The sequence below is a fragment of the Haliotis rufescens genome, unplaced genomic scaffold, assembly GCF_023055435.1.
Source record: "Haliotis rufescens isolate VD_foot unplaced genomic scaffold, xgHalRufe1.0.p SCAF_5, whole genome shotgun sequence".
NCBI classification, from domain to species: Eukaryota; Metazoa; Mollusca; class Gastropoda; order Lepetellida; family Haliotidae; genus Haliotis; species Haliotis rufescens.
In genome coordinates, this window is record NW_025964223.1 from 18795941 (window position 1) to 18812444 (window position 16504).

Sequence of the window (16504 nt, forward strand, 5' to 3'; positions counted from 1 at the left end):
GATCAAAACCAAAATAAATTCATATATCTCAACTGTCAGATAATCCTAGCTAAAGCCACAACATATCAGAATCAGAATTGCCGCATGTTTTTTTTCTACTGCCTATGTTTTTGGTAATTATTTTCTGATTTGGAACAGAGAACTATCTTTAGCTACTAATTATCTCCCTTGCCTCAAAATAATGTGATCTAAATGTAGGGGGCCAAAATAAGCACTGCTAATTACTGTTCAACAAAAGAAAGAAATTTTCAAATCAATGACTTGATATCTAATTAGTTGACGAGATATTAGTATCTGACGGCAAATGATACGTTGACAGTCAGGTTACAGGAACTTGAAGTGCTGGCTGCTCTATTTCGTTGTCTCTAATTTGTTTTCCATTGAAGTCAGGTTATAGATAACAGCTGTGTTACTCAAATATTCTTCCTTTTAATTCAAGACAACTAATTTGATAGGGCACGCTGGAGTGATGCCCATCTTGTAATCAGGTAATGTAAACATGGCCTGTAAAAACTGTAGATGCTCCTGCTGCAAATTGCAGACACGTGATTCACAATATTTCATTAAAAAATTAATGTTAATATTAGTTTTAATAGGTAATTAGGTTGATGTTTGCCACCTGGTAATGCCATGTCATGAAGATTAGCTGCTGGAACAACGGTATCACTCACTCACTCACTCACTCACTCACTCACTCACTCACTCACTCACTCACTCACTCAGGTCTGTAGGTTGTAGTTTAACACCTTGTTTGAAACAGTATCACTCTGTCACTCATTCACTCAGTCAGATCTGTAGGTTGTAGTTTAACACCTTGTTTGAAACGGTATCACTCACTCACTCACTCAGGACTGTAGGTTGTAGTTTAACACCTTGTTTGAAACGGTATCACTCACTCACTCACTCACTCAGGTCTGTTGGTTGTAGTTTAACACCTTGTTTGAAATGGTATCACTCACTCACTCACTCCAGTCTGTAGGTTGTAGTTTAACACCTTGTTTGAAATGGTATCACTCACTCACACACTCACTCACTCAGATCTGTAGGTTGTAGTTTAACACCTTGTTTGAAATGGTATCACTCACTCACTCCAGTCTGTAGGTTGTAGTTTAACACCTTGTTTGAAATGGTATCACTCACTCACACACTCACTCACTCAGATCTGTAGGTTGTAGTTTAACACCTTGTTTGAAACGGTATCACTCACTCATTCACTCACTCAGGTCTGTTGGTTGTAGTTTAACACCTTAGTTCAGTCATATCTTTATTTTATGGTGTTGTTTTATAACTTATTTTTATGATCAGAAAAATACAATCGCTTATTCCATGACAGAACAAGTATTTATCTATTTTATTTATTTTACCCTGTCACCAAATTTGACTTATAAAAACCAAAACAAAGTTCATTGATATGGGAAGGGAAGTAACTCTTACACTTTGATTTAAAGAAATACAGGGATTCATGAAGAGTTTTTAACTTGCCTGTGTTTGACCAAATTGAGAGAAAAAATAGTATTTTGTCCCCCAAATGTGAGTTTAATATTTTATTTAATTCAAGGTACGAGTATTTTACCATTGCATTCAATGCAATAGTGTAAACCTATAAAAGCACTTCATATTTTATTTCAAAATTTAGAATTTAGACATTGCTATTAATGATAATAACCTTACATGTTTTTTTTCCAATTTAGGAATTTTTACATAGTTATCCATAGACCTGGGTCTTATACCTGGCCCCTGAGCAATCCCTGACAGTCTGGGATAGTTTGTTTTTTACCCAGATGGTCAACTTTTAAAGTTTTTAATACCGATGGTCTTACAGAGTTCAAATGGAGTTGTTTGTTTCTATCATAATTATTTCTTCAGAGCCTAAGCATTTTTTAGTCTTGATGATTACAAATATGGCAACCTTGGCACCGATCAACCAAAAAATCTTACCACTAAGACGGTTGTAACTCCCATACTTTAACAACTTAGGACAACTGTAGTTCTTTGTGGAACAGGACCGTGGTCTTGATTTACCAAAGCTGGAACCCGGACAGTGTTCCAGACATACCCAAGTGCAAAACCTAAGCAGATTTATATATCTCATCTGGAGTTATTTGTGTTGCTTGTCCAGCCCAGTGTGTGGCGGTCAGGTAGCCGAGTGGTTAAAGCGTTCGCTCGTCACGCCGAAGACCCAGGTTCGATTCCCGACTTGGGTACGATGTGTGAAGCCCATTTAAGGTGTCCCCCGCCGTGATATCGCTGGAATATTGCTAAAAGCGGCGTTAAACCATACTCATTCACTCCAGCCCAGTGTAAAACGAATATGGTCAGGCAACTTTACATCCAGGTAGGCAATTTATTAGACTTGCCATTCCAGTTGTCTAGTTGGAACTTATCTAAATTTTAAACACTGCTTAAAGCCTGAAACACTCCAAACAACTCCTTGCTGTTATTATGCCTACCAAACATACATTTAAACAACTTTTTCAAGGAAGGATATCTCATAAGGTTTCTTATAACTTTGAGTGGACCAATGGAAACAAATAATTTAAAAGCCTTCACAATGAGATGACACAGCCAAGCAACAGTTTGTTGAAACAAAATAAGTATTGTCTATGATATGCATATCTCACTGATGTTGCTGTTGGCTTGTTGATGAGCTGTATGTGCTGTCTAGACATAGGGGGAAAAACATCCACACACACTTCCTTCTGTTCTTGTCTTTAGTTGCTTGTCTGGAGGTACAGTGATCGCTCGCTATTGCGCTCTTCGATAAAGCGCTACCTCGGTTACTACGCGCGGTAACGCATGGCTCCCAAAATTTATGTACACTTTTATTACTGAGAGTTTAGGTTACGAGCTGTGACAAAGATTTTTCATGCATATATTTTTGCATTAAACGTTGTGTCCGAGCTGAGAATCCAAGCGACGAAAGCCGAGATGTCATTTGACTTACATTACACGCGATCGCACGAAACGATGGAAATAATAACTTAGATGTAAGTTTGATTACTTTTAGATATATTTTTGTTGATTTTATTTATCACTTTGTATAATATATTTAAAGATTTGCTTAAAATAGTCTTTATTTTGCTCTTTGACATGTTCGATGCGGACCCGTTGTCGAAATGTGTGTCCGAGAATTTTATTTTCAATAACATCGCGGGAAATAGTGAATAATTTTTTAATTTATTGATAAAAAATGATAAATTAGAATGGAATACGTATTTCAGACATTGTGAAATATGACAGATTTAATAAATGAATGATATTACAGGTAGATCTAGGTCCATAAAAATATATACTATTTTGACGTGACGTGAGATAAACACATAGGCCTATTGATGATTTGAGATTTGCCGAGCGCGATCCCCCGCCTCGGCCTCGGTTAAACGGCTCATCGTCTATAACGCCCACCAATTATTTGGACCCCATTGGTAGCGCAATAGCGAGCGATCACTGTAGTTGTTATTGATAGAAGAACAGTTTAAGTGTGGAGTTTCAGAGGTGGAAAATAGACTTGAGAGTTGTGTGGTATTTAGATGTGAGAAGAAATGAGGAAGGTTCTGTAATCAGTCCATGCAATCTATCATTGATCTGGCACCATGTTTACAACATTGTCTGTGTATACCTGGCGCAATCTAACCATTGATATCACTGACTCCACTCTCAGCCAAGTCCTTTGTCATTTGAAGGGCTTTCTTTTCGTTCCCACAATGGGGTTTCCAGAATCAGTTCCAAAAACCTATGTTGATGCTATGAGTGATGTAACTCCCATTCTTTAGCATAGACTTAGGGCAGTTGTAGAGTGAAGATCTCTCAAGGGAATATAGAGCAGGTATGGATCTCTTCCAAGAGATCACAGTATGAAAACACATGGCTGTGGAGGCCATGAGTCAGTGACATCACAGTGGCCTTGCTGTGGGTGCCAAGAGTCTGTGACATCACAATGGCCGTGCTGTGGGAGCCATGAGTCTGTGACATCACAATGGCCTTGCTGTGGGCACCATGAGTCTGTGACATCACAATGGCCTTGTTGTGGGAGCGATGAGTCTGTGACATCACAATGGCCTTGCTGTGGGGACCATGAGTCTGTGACATCACAATGGCCTTGCTGTAGGCACCATGAGTCTTTGACATCACAATGGCCTTGTTGTGGGAGCGATGAGTCTGTGACATCACAATGGCCTTGCTGTGGGGACCATGAGTCTGTGACATCACAATGGCCTTGCTGTAGGCACCATGAGTCTTTGACATCACAATGGCCTTGCTGTGGGCACCATGAGTCTGTGACATCACAATGGCCTTTCTGTGGGCAACATGCTTCTGTGACATCAAAAAGGCCTTGCTGTGGGCACCATGAGTCTGTGACATCACAATGGCCTTTCTGTGGGCACCATGAGTCTTTGACATCACAATGGCCTTTCTGTGGGCACCATGAGTCTGTGACATCAAAAAGGCCTTGCTGTGGGCACCATTAGTCTGTGACATCCCAATGGCCTTTCTGTGGGCACCATGAGTCTGTGACATCCCAATGGCCTTGCTGTGGGCACCATGAGTCTGTGACATCCCAATGTCCTTGCTAGGGGGAGCCATGAGTCTTTGACATCACAATGGTCTTGCGGTGGGTGCAATGAGTCTGTGACATCACAATGGCCTTGCTGTGGGCACCATGAGTCTGTGACATCACACTGTCCTTGCTGTGGGAGCCATGAGTCTTTGACATCACAATGGTCTTGCTGTGGGTGCCATTAGTCTGTGACATCATAATGGCCTTTCTGTGGGCACCATGAGTCTGTGACATCAAAAAGGCCTTGCTGTGGGCACCATTAGTCTGTGACATCCCAATGGCCTTTCTGTGGGCACCATGAGTCTGTGACATCCCAATGGCCTTGCTGTGGGCACCATGAGTCTGTGACATCCCAATGTCCTTGCTAGGGGGAGCCATGAGTCTTTGACATCACAATGGTCTTGCGGTGGGTGCAATGAGTCTGTGACATCACAATGGCCTTGCTGTGGGCACCATGAGTCTGTGACATCACACTGTCCTTGCTGTGGGAGCCATGAGTCTTTGACATCACAATGGTCTTGCTGTGGGTGCCATTAGTCTGTGACATCATAATGGTCTTGCTGTGGGCACCATGAATCTGTGACATCACAATGGCCTTGCTGTGGCCACCATGACTCTGTGACATCACAAGGCATGCAATTGTTGCAACATGTTCTGTTTATCATTGCAAGCAGACAGGGGGCATGATATGCATGGTTATGATGTACATATATCTTCCGAGGCAAAGGTTGCAATATGGTTGATACAACGATAGAGAAAAATGTATGGTTTGTATTTGATGTCCATCCAGTTGTGGTAATGTTAAATGTCACCCTCTACAACCCTGTCTCTACTGTTGTCAGATACAGCACAAATGCTCCTGGATCCACAACATAAAACAACAACTTTCAATTAGCTGCCCATGTTTTTAATACAGAGTAATACTATGTAAACTGTGGCTATTACTCAAGCGCAGGTTAATCTGCTCTCATGGTTGAAGCTGATCTACTTGAGGAGTTTTTCATTACTGTTGATGGTTGTCTGGATGTGTGGAGTTTGATATATGGTGGATGTCTGACTGAAGAGGGTTATTTTAGGCTTGTGTTATTGTGGTTCTGATATTTCTGTAATGGAAGAGATCTATGTCCTGTCTGAACTACAAAGTGATGCATGGTGGCAAGGCTGATGGCATAGTTGATGATGTTGCTGAAGATGTCAGATATTCCCTTCTGGTTTCAGTAATGACAATATTTAAGAATTCAATGTTAGGGATCAGACATTTATTATAGGCAGGGTTGGGGGAGGGCCAGTGAGATTGGCTTTAGAACTGTGTCATATTTTCCGGCCCCCCGTCTCTACACGACCCGCCCTCCCTATAGTAAAGTAAAAATGAAAGCCAACAATGTCAAAGTTTAATGATACAGGGTAAGATTCTTTATGATCAGAGCATGGATACAAGTGTAAGGCAGATGGCTTTAGAAAAATACACCTGAACAATAGGATTGTTGAGTACATGGCCCTATCTTCCAGACAGAGTGACGCAGTGAGGTACAGTTAATGTGTAGTGGGTTGTTTGGCACAAGCAATACACATCCTCATAGGTCCAATATTTTAAGTGAGTAAGTGAAATATATTCCAGCTTTGTCACAGGCAACTGTCATAAAGGCTTCTACATCCAACAAACCAGCGACAAGCACTTTTCCATTAGGTAAGATGACACAATCAACAAGGTCTGCCCCGAAACCCACAGAGGGGTCAGGAGAAAGGCATCTTCCTGAGGCAAGGGAGTTAACTGACTATAAAAGTCCAGTTTCCACCCTTGCCGCACTAGGCTGATATTATGGAGTTCAACTTTGGCTGGACTAACGAGTCTATGCATAGTCCAATCAAAATCGAAATCTGGTAGGTAAACTGTCTTGCAGATTTCGGTCGATTGCAGGATTTGCAAAGCATGTGTGCCGCCAATTCGTTGTCAACAGTTTTTTCCAAATCATTTCATGTTTTAAATCAAGGTGCTCTCGTGATTTGATGCACTTCGCGATGTAAGACCCGTTTTACCACAATATAGATTTTGATTATCGATCAGATCGTCTTGACTGGGCGCCGCCATTTTGTTTGAAGCAAATGCAAGTGATACAAGAGGTGGAATCTGATTGGTCCATAGGAGAGGCTTTGAAGGAACATAACTCGTAATAGCCACTGGTGGCGCTTCGATCGAGCCCAGGAATTCCAGCCTTGTTTGGTAAGGGTGGAAACTGGACTTTTAAAGTCAGTTAACTCCCGTGCCTCGGGAAGATGGGAGAAGGAAGGTAACAGGTAGGGCTGGAATGAGTCCAAATTTACTACCCGGGTACCCCCCCCCCCCCCCCCCTATTACCCGACCCAACCCGGGTACCCGCTGTAGGTCTCAAGAGATATGTACAAACTGTCCTATATTTAGATACACATATAAAACGATCTGGTCACGCATACACTGAAGTTTACTAAGTTTTATCTTTTTTTAAACATATCAAGTCAGAGAGAAGTAGGACCATTAATGACTTGTAGTGTAACCATAGAGTTTTAGATAAAAATTTGTCATTGAACAATATATCCAGGACTAACCACGGGTCCACGAAGGCCTCTGGGTACCCGGGTCCTACTCAGGACCCACCCGACCTGAGTACCCGACCCAGCCCTAGTAACAGGGCCTGACCGACCATCCAATCCCCATGTCAGATCAGTAGACAGAGCTACTGAGGATCTATTCTGACCTGAAATCCCCATAAATTGACTCAAGTTATGCAGGGTCCAATAATGGCTGATTCTACCAGGATTGTAATTTAGAATCCTCTTAGTCGTTTTCCATTTGCTTATGTATCGAGTTCCTAAAATCTCTCTTTATAAACATTGTTTTTCTGTATTAATGAACAGTAATTAAGGATTTATTACCTTACTTCGTTCTTTCTACCATTATGATTAATTATGTCCAATCATAATTACGCATTCAGTGCAGGCGTGGTGTACCTTTGTATGTAGGGCATACTCTGAGTGTTTTAGGAGAGTGACAAGTAGAGTTATAAAACTGTATGTTTCCTGTACATGGAGTATTGTGAAGGACACAGACCCAACATGGCGCAAGGTGACTTATATGGGGCCAGGCTTGTTATCGTGCTCTGTCTGGTGAGTCTTCCTCCTGTTCTTCCTCTTCTTTCTCTTCCTCTTCTTCCCCTCAGCCCACAGACACCTGCATGCAGTCAGGTTTGTGTGAGGCCTGCGTGACAATGACAGAAGAGCTTGATATTGCCTGTGTGATATCAGTGATATCCAACAGCCAGGGTATTCCTCATCATTATTCAATACACTTAGGGTTCTATGACTTATGGCCTTGTATTAATGACTTAGTTTTTTTATTAGTTATGTGTCTTGATTCTGACTTGTTAATACTGTGATATTTACCTTGCTGTTTTGCTGCCTTCTTTTGACAGCTATTTAATCCTGATAAATTTGTTCTGCAGTATTCCTAATGTGATGTAAAATTACAATTATCCGCTGTTGTAAGGCGTAATTTTTATGCCAGGAAGTCGACATTCTGTGTCTGTGGTTATATCTGGCGATTCATTATTTTTTTTGTTTCCAGATCCTCCAACATGAAAAATTACAAATGACTTTTCTGAAATTTTTAATAATGTTGAACAAATGGTATAAAAAAATACTAAAAAATAACATTAAATATCACTCAGATTATTTTGTGTTGAAAAGAGTATTCATTGTTAAATATACAAAGCGAACTGTTCTGAGGGTATTTTTGAAGGTTCAAATAACAGCCAGCATTTTTTAAACACTCTTTACATATAGCTCTGATAAATGGAGAATCCTGACCCCTGCCCTGACAAATATATAGAGATTGCTGACCCCTGCCTGACAAATATATAGAGGTTGCTGACCCCTGCCCTGACAAATATATAGAGGTTGGACCCCTGCCCTGACAAATATATAGAGATTGCTGACCCCTGCCCCGATAAATACATAGAGTTTGCTGACCCCTGCCCTGACAAATATATAGAGATTGCTGACCCCTGCCCTGACACATATATAGAGAGATTGCTAACCACTTCCCTGATATATATATAGAGGTTGCTGACCCCTGCCCTGACAAATATATAGAGGTTGCTGACCCCTGCCCTGACAAATATATAGAGATTGTTGACCCCTGCCCTGACAAATATATAGAGATTGCTAACCACTTCCCTGATATATATATAGAGGTTGCTGACCCCTGCCCTGACAAATATATAGAGGTTGCTGACCCCTGCCCTGACAAATATATAGAGATTGCTGACCCCTGCCCTGACAAATATATAGAGATTGCTGACCCCTGCCCTGATAAATACATAGAGATTGCTGACCCCTGCCCTGACAAATATATAGAGATTGCTGACCCCTGCCCTGACACATATATAGAGAGATTGCTAACCACTTCCCTGATATATATATAGAGGTTGCTGACCCCTGCCCTGACAAATATATAGAGGTTGCTGACCCCTGCCCTGACACATATATAGAGAGATTGCTAACCACTTCCCTGATATAGAGGTTGCTGACCCCTGCCCTGACAAATATATAGAGATTGCTGACCCCTGCCCTGACAAATATATAGAGGTTGCTGACCCCTGCCCTGACACATATATAGAGGTTGCTGACCCCTGCCCTGACAAATATATAGAGGTTGCTGACCCCTGCCCTGACACATATATAGAGAGATTGCTAACCACTTCCCTGATATAGATATAGAGGTTGCTGACCCCTGCCCTGACACATATATAGAGAGATTGCTAACCACTTCCCTGATATAGATATAGAGGTTGCTGACCCCTGCCCTGACAAATATATAGAGATTGCTGACCCCTGCCTGACAAATATATAGAGATTGCTGATCCATGCCCTGATTAATACATAGCTTGCTGACCCCTGCCCTGACAAATACATAGATTGCTGACCCCTGCCCTGACAAATATATAGAGGTTGCTGACCCCTGCCCTGACACATATATAGAGAGATTGCTAACCACTTCCCTGATATAGAAATAGAGGTTGCTGACCCCTGCCCTGACAAATATATAGAGATTGCTGACCCCTGCCTGACAAATATATAGAGATTGCTGATCCATGCCCTGATTAATACATAGCTTGCTGACCCCTGCCCTGACAAATACATAGATTGCTGACCCCTGCCCTGACAAATATATAGAGGTTGCTGACCCCTGCCCTGACACGTATATAGAGAGATTGCTAACCACTTCCCTGATATAGAAATAGAGGTTGCTGACCCCTGCCCTGACAAATATATAGAGATTGCTGACCCCTGCCTGACAAATATATAGAGATTGCTGATCCATGCCCTGATTAATACATAGCTTGCTGACCCCTGCCCTGACAAATACATAGATTGCTGACCCCTGCCCTGACAAATATATAGAGGTTGCTGACCCCTGCCCTGACACATAAATAGAGAGATTGCTAACCACTTCCCTGATATATATATATAGAGGTTGCTGACCCCTGCCCTGACAAATATATAGAGGTTGCTGACCCATGCCCTGATAAATACATAGAGATTGCTGACCCCTGCCCTGACACATATATAGAGAGATTGCTAACCACTTCCCTGATATATATATAGAGGTTGCTGACCCCTGCCCTGACAAATATATAGAGGTTGCTGACCCATGCCCTGATAAATACATAGAGATTGCTGACCCCTGCCCTGATAAATACATAGAGATTGCTGACTCCTGCCCTGACAAACATATATATATTGCTGGCTACTGGTTTGATGTAATTATTGACCTCTGAATGATGCAGCTCTTGCTGTTATTTTGAAGAGACAACTCGGAGTATAATCTGTAATGAATTTGTTAAATGTTCACATGGATACAGGGATATTTCCCATATACTAGCAAATATATCACAGTGTATGTTGGGAGGGTTGTGAAAGAAAGATCTCATCCTGTGTTGGCGCCAATAAATGGTGCTAATTATAAATAATTTGATGCCTAGTCGATAGAGAGGAAAGATCAAGTTCTAATTCCCTCACAAGCCAGACAAGAGGTTGGGTAGCCTTGCTCCAAGGCTGTACTGAAAGAAAAGTCTATGGATGTATAGTACATTCTATCCCCCTAGGGGCAAGTCTAGATATGTGGACTGTTCAAGGTCTCCAGTCTCTTATAGGGACAACTTGTTCTTATAATGTAAATAATCTAGAACTTATGTTTTAAACTAATAATTATTGCCTTAGAGACTTGTGCAAATCTAGAGGTTGGGTTGTACTTCAGTTAAAAATGTGGATATGATAGCATGGAGGGCAGGGATATGTTTTGATGTACGTGTGGTGGGGTGTTGTACGTGTACTGGGACGAGGTCAGATATACGATGATGTGTGTGTAGATGTATATGAGGTGGGGTGATGTACGTGTGATGGGGTGTGATGTACGTGTACTGGGACGAGGTCAGATATAAGGCTGTGTGTGTAGATGTACATGAGGTGGGGTGATGTACGTGTGATGGGGTGTGATGTACGTGTGATGGGGTGTGTTGTACGTGTACTGGGACGAGGTCAGATATACGATGATGTGTGTGTAGATGTATATGAGGTGGGGTGATGTACGTGTGATGGGGTGTGATGTACGTGTGCTGGGACGAGGTCAGATATAAGGCTGTGTGTGTAGATGTACATGAGGTGGGGTGATGTACGTGTGATGGGGTGTGATGTATGTGTGCTGGGACGAGGTCAGATATAAGGCTGTGTGTGTAGATGTACATGAGGTGGGGTGATGTACGTGTGATGGGGTGTGATGTACGTGTGCTGGGACGAGGTCAGATATAAGGCTGTGTGTGTAGATGTACATGAGGTGGGGTGATGTACGTGTGATGGGGTGTGATGTACGTGTGCTGGGACGAGGTCAGATATAAGGCTGTGTGTGTAGATGTACATGAGGTGGGGTGATGTACGTGTGATGGGGTGTGATGTATGTGTGCTGGGACGAGGTCAGATATAAGGCTGTGTGTGTAGATGTACATGAGGTGGGGTGATGTACGTGTGATGGGGTGTGATGTATGTGTGCTGGGACGAGGTCAGATATAAGGCTGTGTGTGTAGATGTACATGAGGTGGGGTGATGTACGTGTGATGGGGTGTGATGTATGTGTGCTGGGACGAGGTCAGATATAAGGCTGTGTGTGTAGATGTACATGAGGTGGGGTGATGTACGTGTGATGGGGTGTGATGTACGTGTGGTGGAGTGATGTACGTGTGATGTACGTGTGGTGGAGTAATGTACATGTGATGGGGTGTGATGTACGTGTGATGGGGTGTGATGTACGTGTGCTGGGACGAGGTCAGATATACGATGATGTGTGTGTAGATGTATGTGAGGTGGGGTGATGTACGTGTGATGGGGTGTGATGTACGTGTGGTGGAGTGATGTACGTGTGATGTACGTGTGGTGGAGTAATGTACATGTGATGGGGTGTGATGTACGTGTGGTGGAGTGATGTATGTGTACTGGGATCAGGTCAGATATACGGCTGTGTGTGTTGATGTACGTGTGGTGGAGTGATGTACGTGAGGTGGGGTGTGATGTATGTGTACTGGGACGAGGTCAGATATACGACTGTATGTGTTGATGTATGTGAGGTGGGGTGATGTACGTGTTCTGGGACAAGGTCAGATATACGACTGTGTGTGTTGATGTATGTGTGGTGGGGTGTGATGTACGTGTACTGGGACGAGGTCAGATATACGGCTGTGTGTGTTGATGTACGTGTGGTGGGGTGATGTATGTGTACTGGGGTGAGGTGTCTGTGCTGGGGTGAGGTGTCCCTGCTGGGGTGAGGTGTGTGTGCGGGGGGGGTGAGGTGTGTGTGCTGGGGGGTGCAGTGTGTGTGCTAGGGTGAGGTGTGCATGTTTGGGTGAGGTGTGTGTGCTGGGGTGAGGTGTGTGTGCTGGGGGGTGAGGTGTGTATGCTGGGGTGAGGTGTATGTAGTGGGGGGTGAGGTGTGTGTAGTGGGGGGTGAGGTGTGTATGTTGGGGTGAGGTGTGTGTGCTGGGGTGAGGTGTGTGTGCTGGGGTGAGGTATGTGTATTGGGGTGAGGTGTATCAGCATGGGCTGGGGTGAGGTATGTGTGCTGGGGTGAGGTGTGTGTGCTGGGGTGAGGTGTGTGTGCTGGGGTGAGGTGTGTGTGCTGGGGTGAGGTATGTGTGCTGGGGTGAGGTGTGTGTGTCGGGGTGAGGTGTGTGTGTCGGGGTGAGGTATGTGTGCTGGGGTGAGGTTTGTGTGCTGGGGTGAGGTGTGTGTGCTGGGGTGAGGTGTGTGTGTCGGGGTGAGGTGTGTGTGTCGGGGTGAGGTGTGTGTGTCGGGGTGAGGTGTGTGTGTCGGGGTGAGGTGTGTGTGCTGGGGTGAGGTTTGTGTGCTGGGGTGAGGTGTGTGTGCTGGGGTGAGGTGTGTATGTTGGGGTGAGGTGTGTGTGCTGGGGTGAGGTTTGTGTGCTGGGGTGAGGTGTGTGTGTTGGGTGAGGTTTGTGTGCTGGGGTGAGGTGTGTGTGCTGGGGTGAGGTGTGTGTGCTGGGGTGAGGTGTGTGCTGGGGTGAGGTGTGTGTGCTGGGGTGAGGTGTGTGTGCTTGGGTGAGGTTTGTATGCTGGGGTGAGGTGTGTGTACTGGGGTCAGGTATGTGTGCTGGGGTCAGGTGTATCAGCATTGGCTGGGGTGCAGTATATATGTTATTATGCCTCTGTGACACATGAGATACAGTGTTCAGTGGGGGGTGGCATGTGTGAGTGCATGTACGTCCTGGTACATTGTAACAGATATGATTATCAGCCGGTCAGTTGTCTCAATTTTGAGCAGGGAGGAAAGAATTTTATGGGATAGGCAGAAGGGTAATATTTTAGATTCCTTCTTGTAGATAATAAGTCTGTGTATACACTTTGTGCTGGAAGATATGTTGAATCCTGTGGGGTCAGACAGTGTACAACAGCAAATGATAGTCAGGTTATTTGAAATACTGTCTCTCACAGGCACATATCCTACAGGGATAACCTCTTTGTACACATTTGTTGAGTCACGACCACACTGAGGCTCTGTGTTGTAAACACACAACCACACTGAGGCTCTGTGTTGTAAAGACACAACCACACTGAGGCTCTGTGTTGTAAAGACACGACCACACTGAGGCTCTGTGTTGTAAAGACACAACCACACTGAGGCTCTGTGTTGTAAAGACACAACCACACTGATGCTCTGTGCTGTAATGACACAACCACACTGAGGCTATGTGTTGTAAAGACGCAACCACACTGAGGCTCTGTGCTGTAATGACACAACCACACTGAGGCTCTGTGTTGTAAAGACACGACCACACTGGGCTCTGTGTTGTAAAGACACGACCACACTGAGGCTCTGTGTTGTAATGACACGACCACACTGGGCTCTGTGTTGTAATGACACGACCACACTGAGGCTATGTGTTGTAAAGACACAACCACACTGAGGCTATGTGTTGTAAAGACACAACTACACTGAGGCTCTGTGTTGTAATGACACGACCACACTGAGGCTATGTGTTGTAAAGACACAACTACACTGAGGCTATGTGTTGTAAAGACACAACCACACTGAGGCTATGTGTTGTAATGACACGACCACACTGGGCTCTGTGTTGTAATGACACGACCACACTGGGCTCTGTGTTGTAATGACACGACCACACTGGGCTCTGTGTTGTAATGACACGACCACACTGAGGCTCTGTGTTGTAAAGACACGACCACACTGAGGCTCTGTGTTGTAAAGACACGACCACACTGAGGCTATGTGTTGTAAAGACACAACCACACTGAGGCTCTGTGTTGTAAAGACACGACCACACTGAGGCTATGTGTTGTAAAGACACGACCACACTGAGGCTCTTTGTTGTCATGACACGACCACACTGAAGCTATGTGTTGTCATGACACGACCACACTGAGGCTATGTGTTGTAATGACACGACCACACTGAGGCTCTGTGTCGTCATGACCCGACAACACTGAAAACACGTGGCAGTTGCGCTGGAATATACAAGTTAAGGCTGATTTTTGAACATCAGTTCTTGTTGAGTCAAATTTGTACTTTAAAATTCATGAGATGACATAAGTCAGTATATATGCTTACTATAAATACTCTTATTTCAATCAAACTGAAACAGTTGACATTTTTATCGTATGGTCTTGGGGTGACGTAACTCTGATCTATTTTTTTCTCCCCAGAACACATTGAGACAAGATGTAATTCATCAGTAACATGACAAGTTGTCAGGAAAGCTGTACTGTGTAACACCTCACATCTGAGGGCACAGCACTTATATCCTCATAAACCCTCCAAACCTTCACCATGAAAGCTAACAATATAACTGAGGACAAGCATGCATGTCAAGGTGTTGAATAAGGCGACTCATTTTTTTGTCCTTTGACACGAAACATTGCAAAATGAAAATAAATTTAAAATGATATCTGATATCATTGATACTGCCCACTCTAACTGGTATGGAAAAAGAACAGTTAACTTGAAATATCACTCAAGTTTGTATGTGTTGAAAAAAGGTTGGATTTATTTGTGGGTGGATGTGGCTGCTTTTACTAGTCTGGACTAATGCCAGTTGTATGGTTCTAGCTCACTGAGATACCATATCACAGAGTAACATGAATACCCCACTCAGACACAGTATACTGACTCCGAGCCAACCAGTCCTTGTTTTATCCCCTTAATGCCAATGCCAGGCAGGGTAACATCAAGTACCATCTTTTAATATCTTTTGGTATGACACAACCAGGGATCAAACCACCAACATTCCACTCTATGGGTGGATGCTCTATCCGCTAGGCCATGGAGGTGGTACCCTGTAGCAAGTTGATGATATCCGTTTCAAATGTGTAACTATTTTAGCCATGGGTTGGATTGAGTTTTTGGTTCGAACAGAATCGACGATGATGTGTACATTCTCAGTGAGTGAGTGAGTGAGCGAGTGAGTATTGTTTTACGCAGCAGCAAACGTCCATCAATATCTTGACAGGGGACTTGAGGAATTGTGTCTGTGGTTGGAATCGGCCATAAGGAATTGTCTGTGTGGTTGGAATCGGACATAAGGAATTGTCTGTGTGGTTGGAATCGGACATAAGGAATTATCTGTGTGGTTGGAATCGGACATAAGGAATTGTCTGTGTGGTTGGAATCGGACATAAGGAATTATCTGTGTGGTTGGAATCGGACATAAGGAATTATCTGTGTGGTTGGAATCGGACATAAGGAATTATCTGTGTGGTTGGAATCAGACATAAGGAATTGTCTGTGTGGTTGGAATCGGACATAAGGAATTATCTGTGTGGTTGGAATCAGACATAAGGAATTATCTGTGTGGTTGGAATCGGACATAAGGAATTATCTGTGTGGTTGGAATCAGACATAAGGAATTATCTGTGTGGTTGGAATCGGACATAAGGAATTATCTGTGTGGTTGGAATCAGACATAAGGAATTATCTGTGTGGTTGGAATCAGACATAAGGAATTATCTGTGTGGTTGGAATCAGACATAAGGAATTGTGTCTGTGGTTGGAATCAGACATAAGGAATTGTGTCTGTGGTTGGAATCAGACATAAGGAATTGTCTGTGTGGTTGGAATCAGACATAAGGAATTGTCTGTGTGGTTGGAATCAGACATAAGGAATTGTCTGTGTGGTTGGAATCAGACATAAGGAATTATCTGTGTGGTTGGAATCAGACATAAGGAATTATCTGTGTGGTTGGAATCAGACATAAGGAATTGTCTGTGTGGTTGGAATGAGACATAAGGAATTATCTGTGTGGTTGGAATCAGACATAAGGAATTGTCTGTGTGGTTGGAATCGGACATAAGGAATTCTGTCTGTGGTTGGAATCAGACATAAGGAATTTT

General features: G+C 43.5%; 1 protein-coding gene across 2 annotated transcripts in view; it reads left to right on the forward strand.

The window, feature by feature from the left end:
* LOC124145246 overlaps nucleotides 1-16504 on the forward strand; it is a 206741-nt gene that overhangs the window by 105679 nt on the left and 84558 nt on the right. Inside the window, exon 1 of one of the 2 annotated variants that reach the window (XM_046514979.2) lies at nucleotides 7595-7699. The exons of the other annotated variant lie outside the window; for it this stretch is intronic. Within the exon in view, the coding sequence (XP_046370935.1) occupies nucleotides 7619-7699 (81 nt within the window). The 5' untranslated portion in view covers nucleotides 7595-7618. Of the gene's footprint in view, nucleotides 1-7594; nucleotides 7700-16504 lie in introns of those variants that run through there. 2 annotated transcript variants of the gene reach the window in all.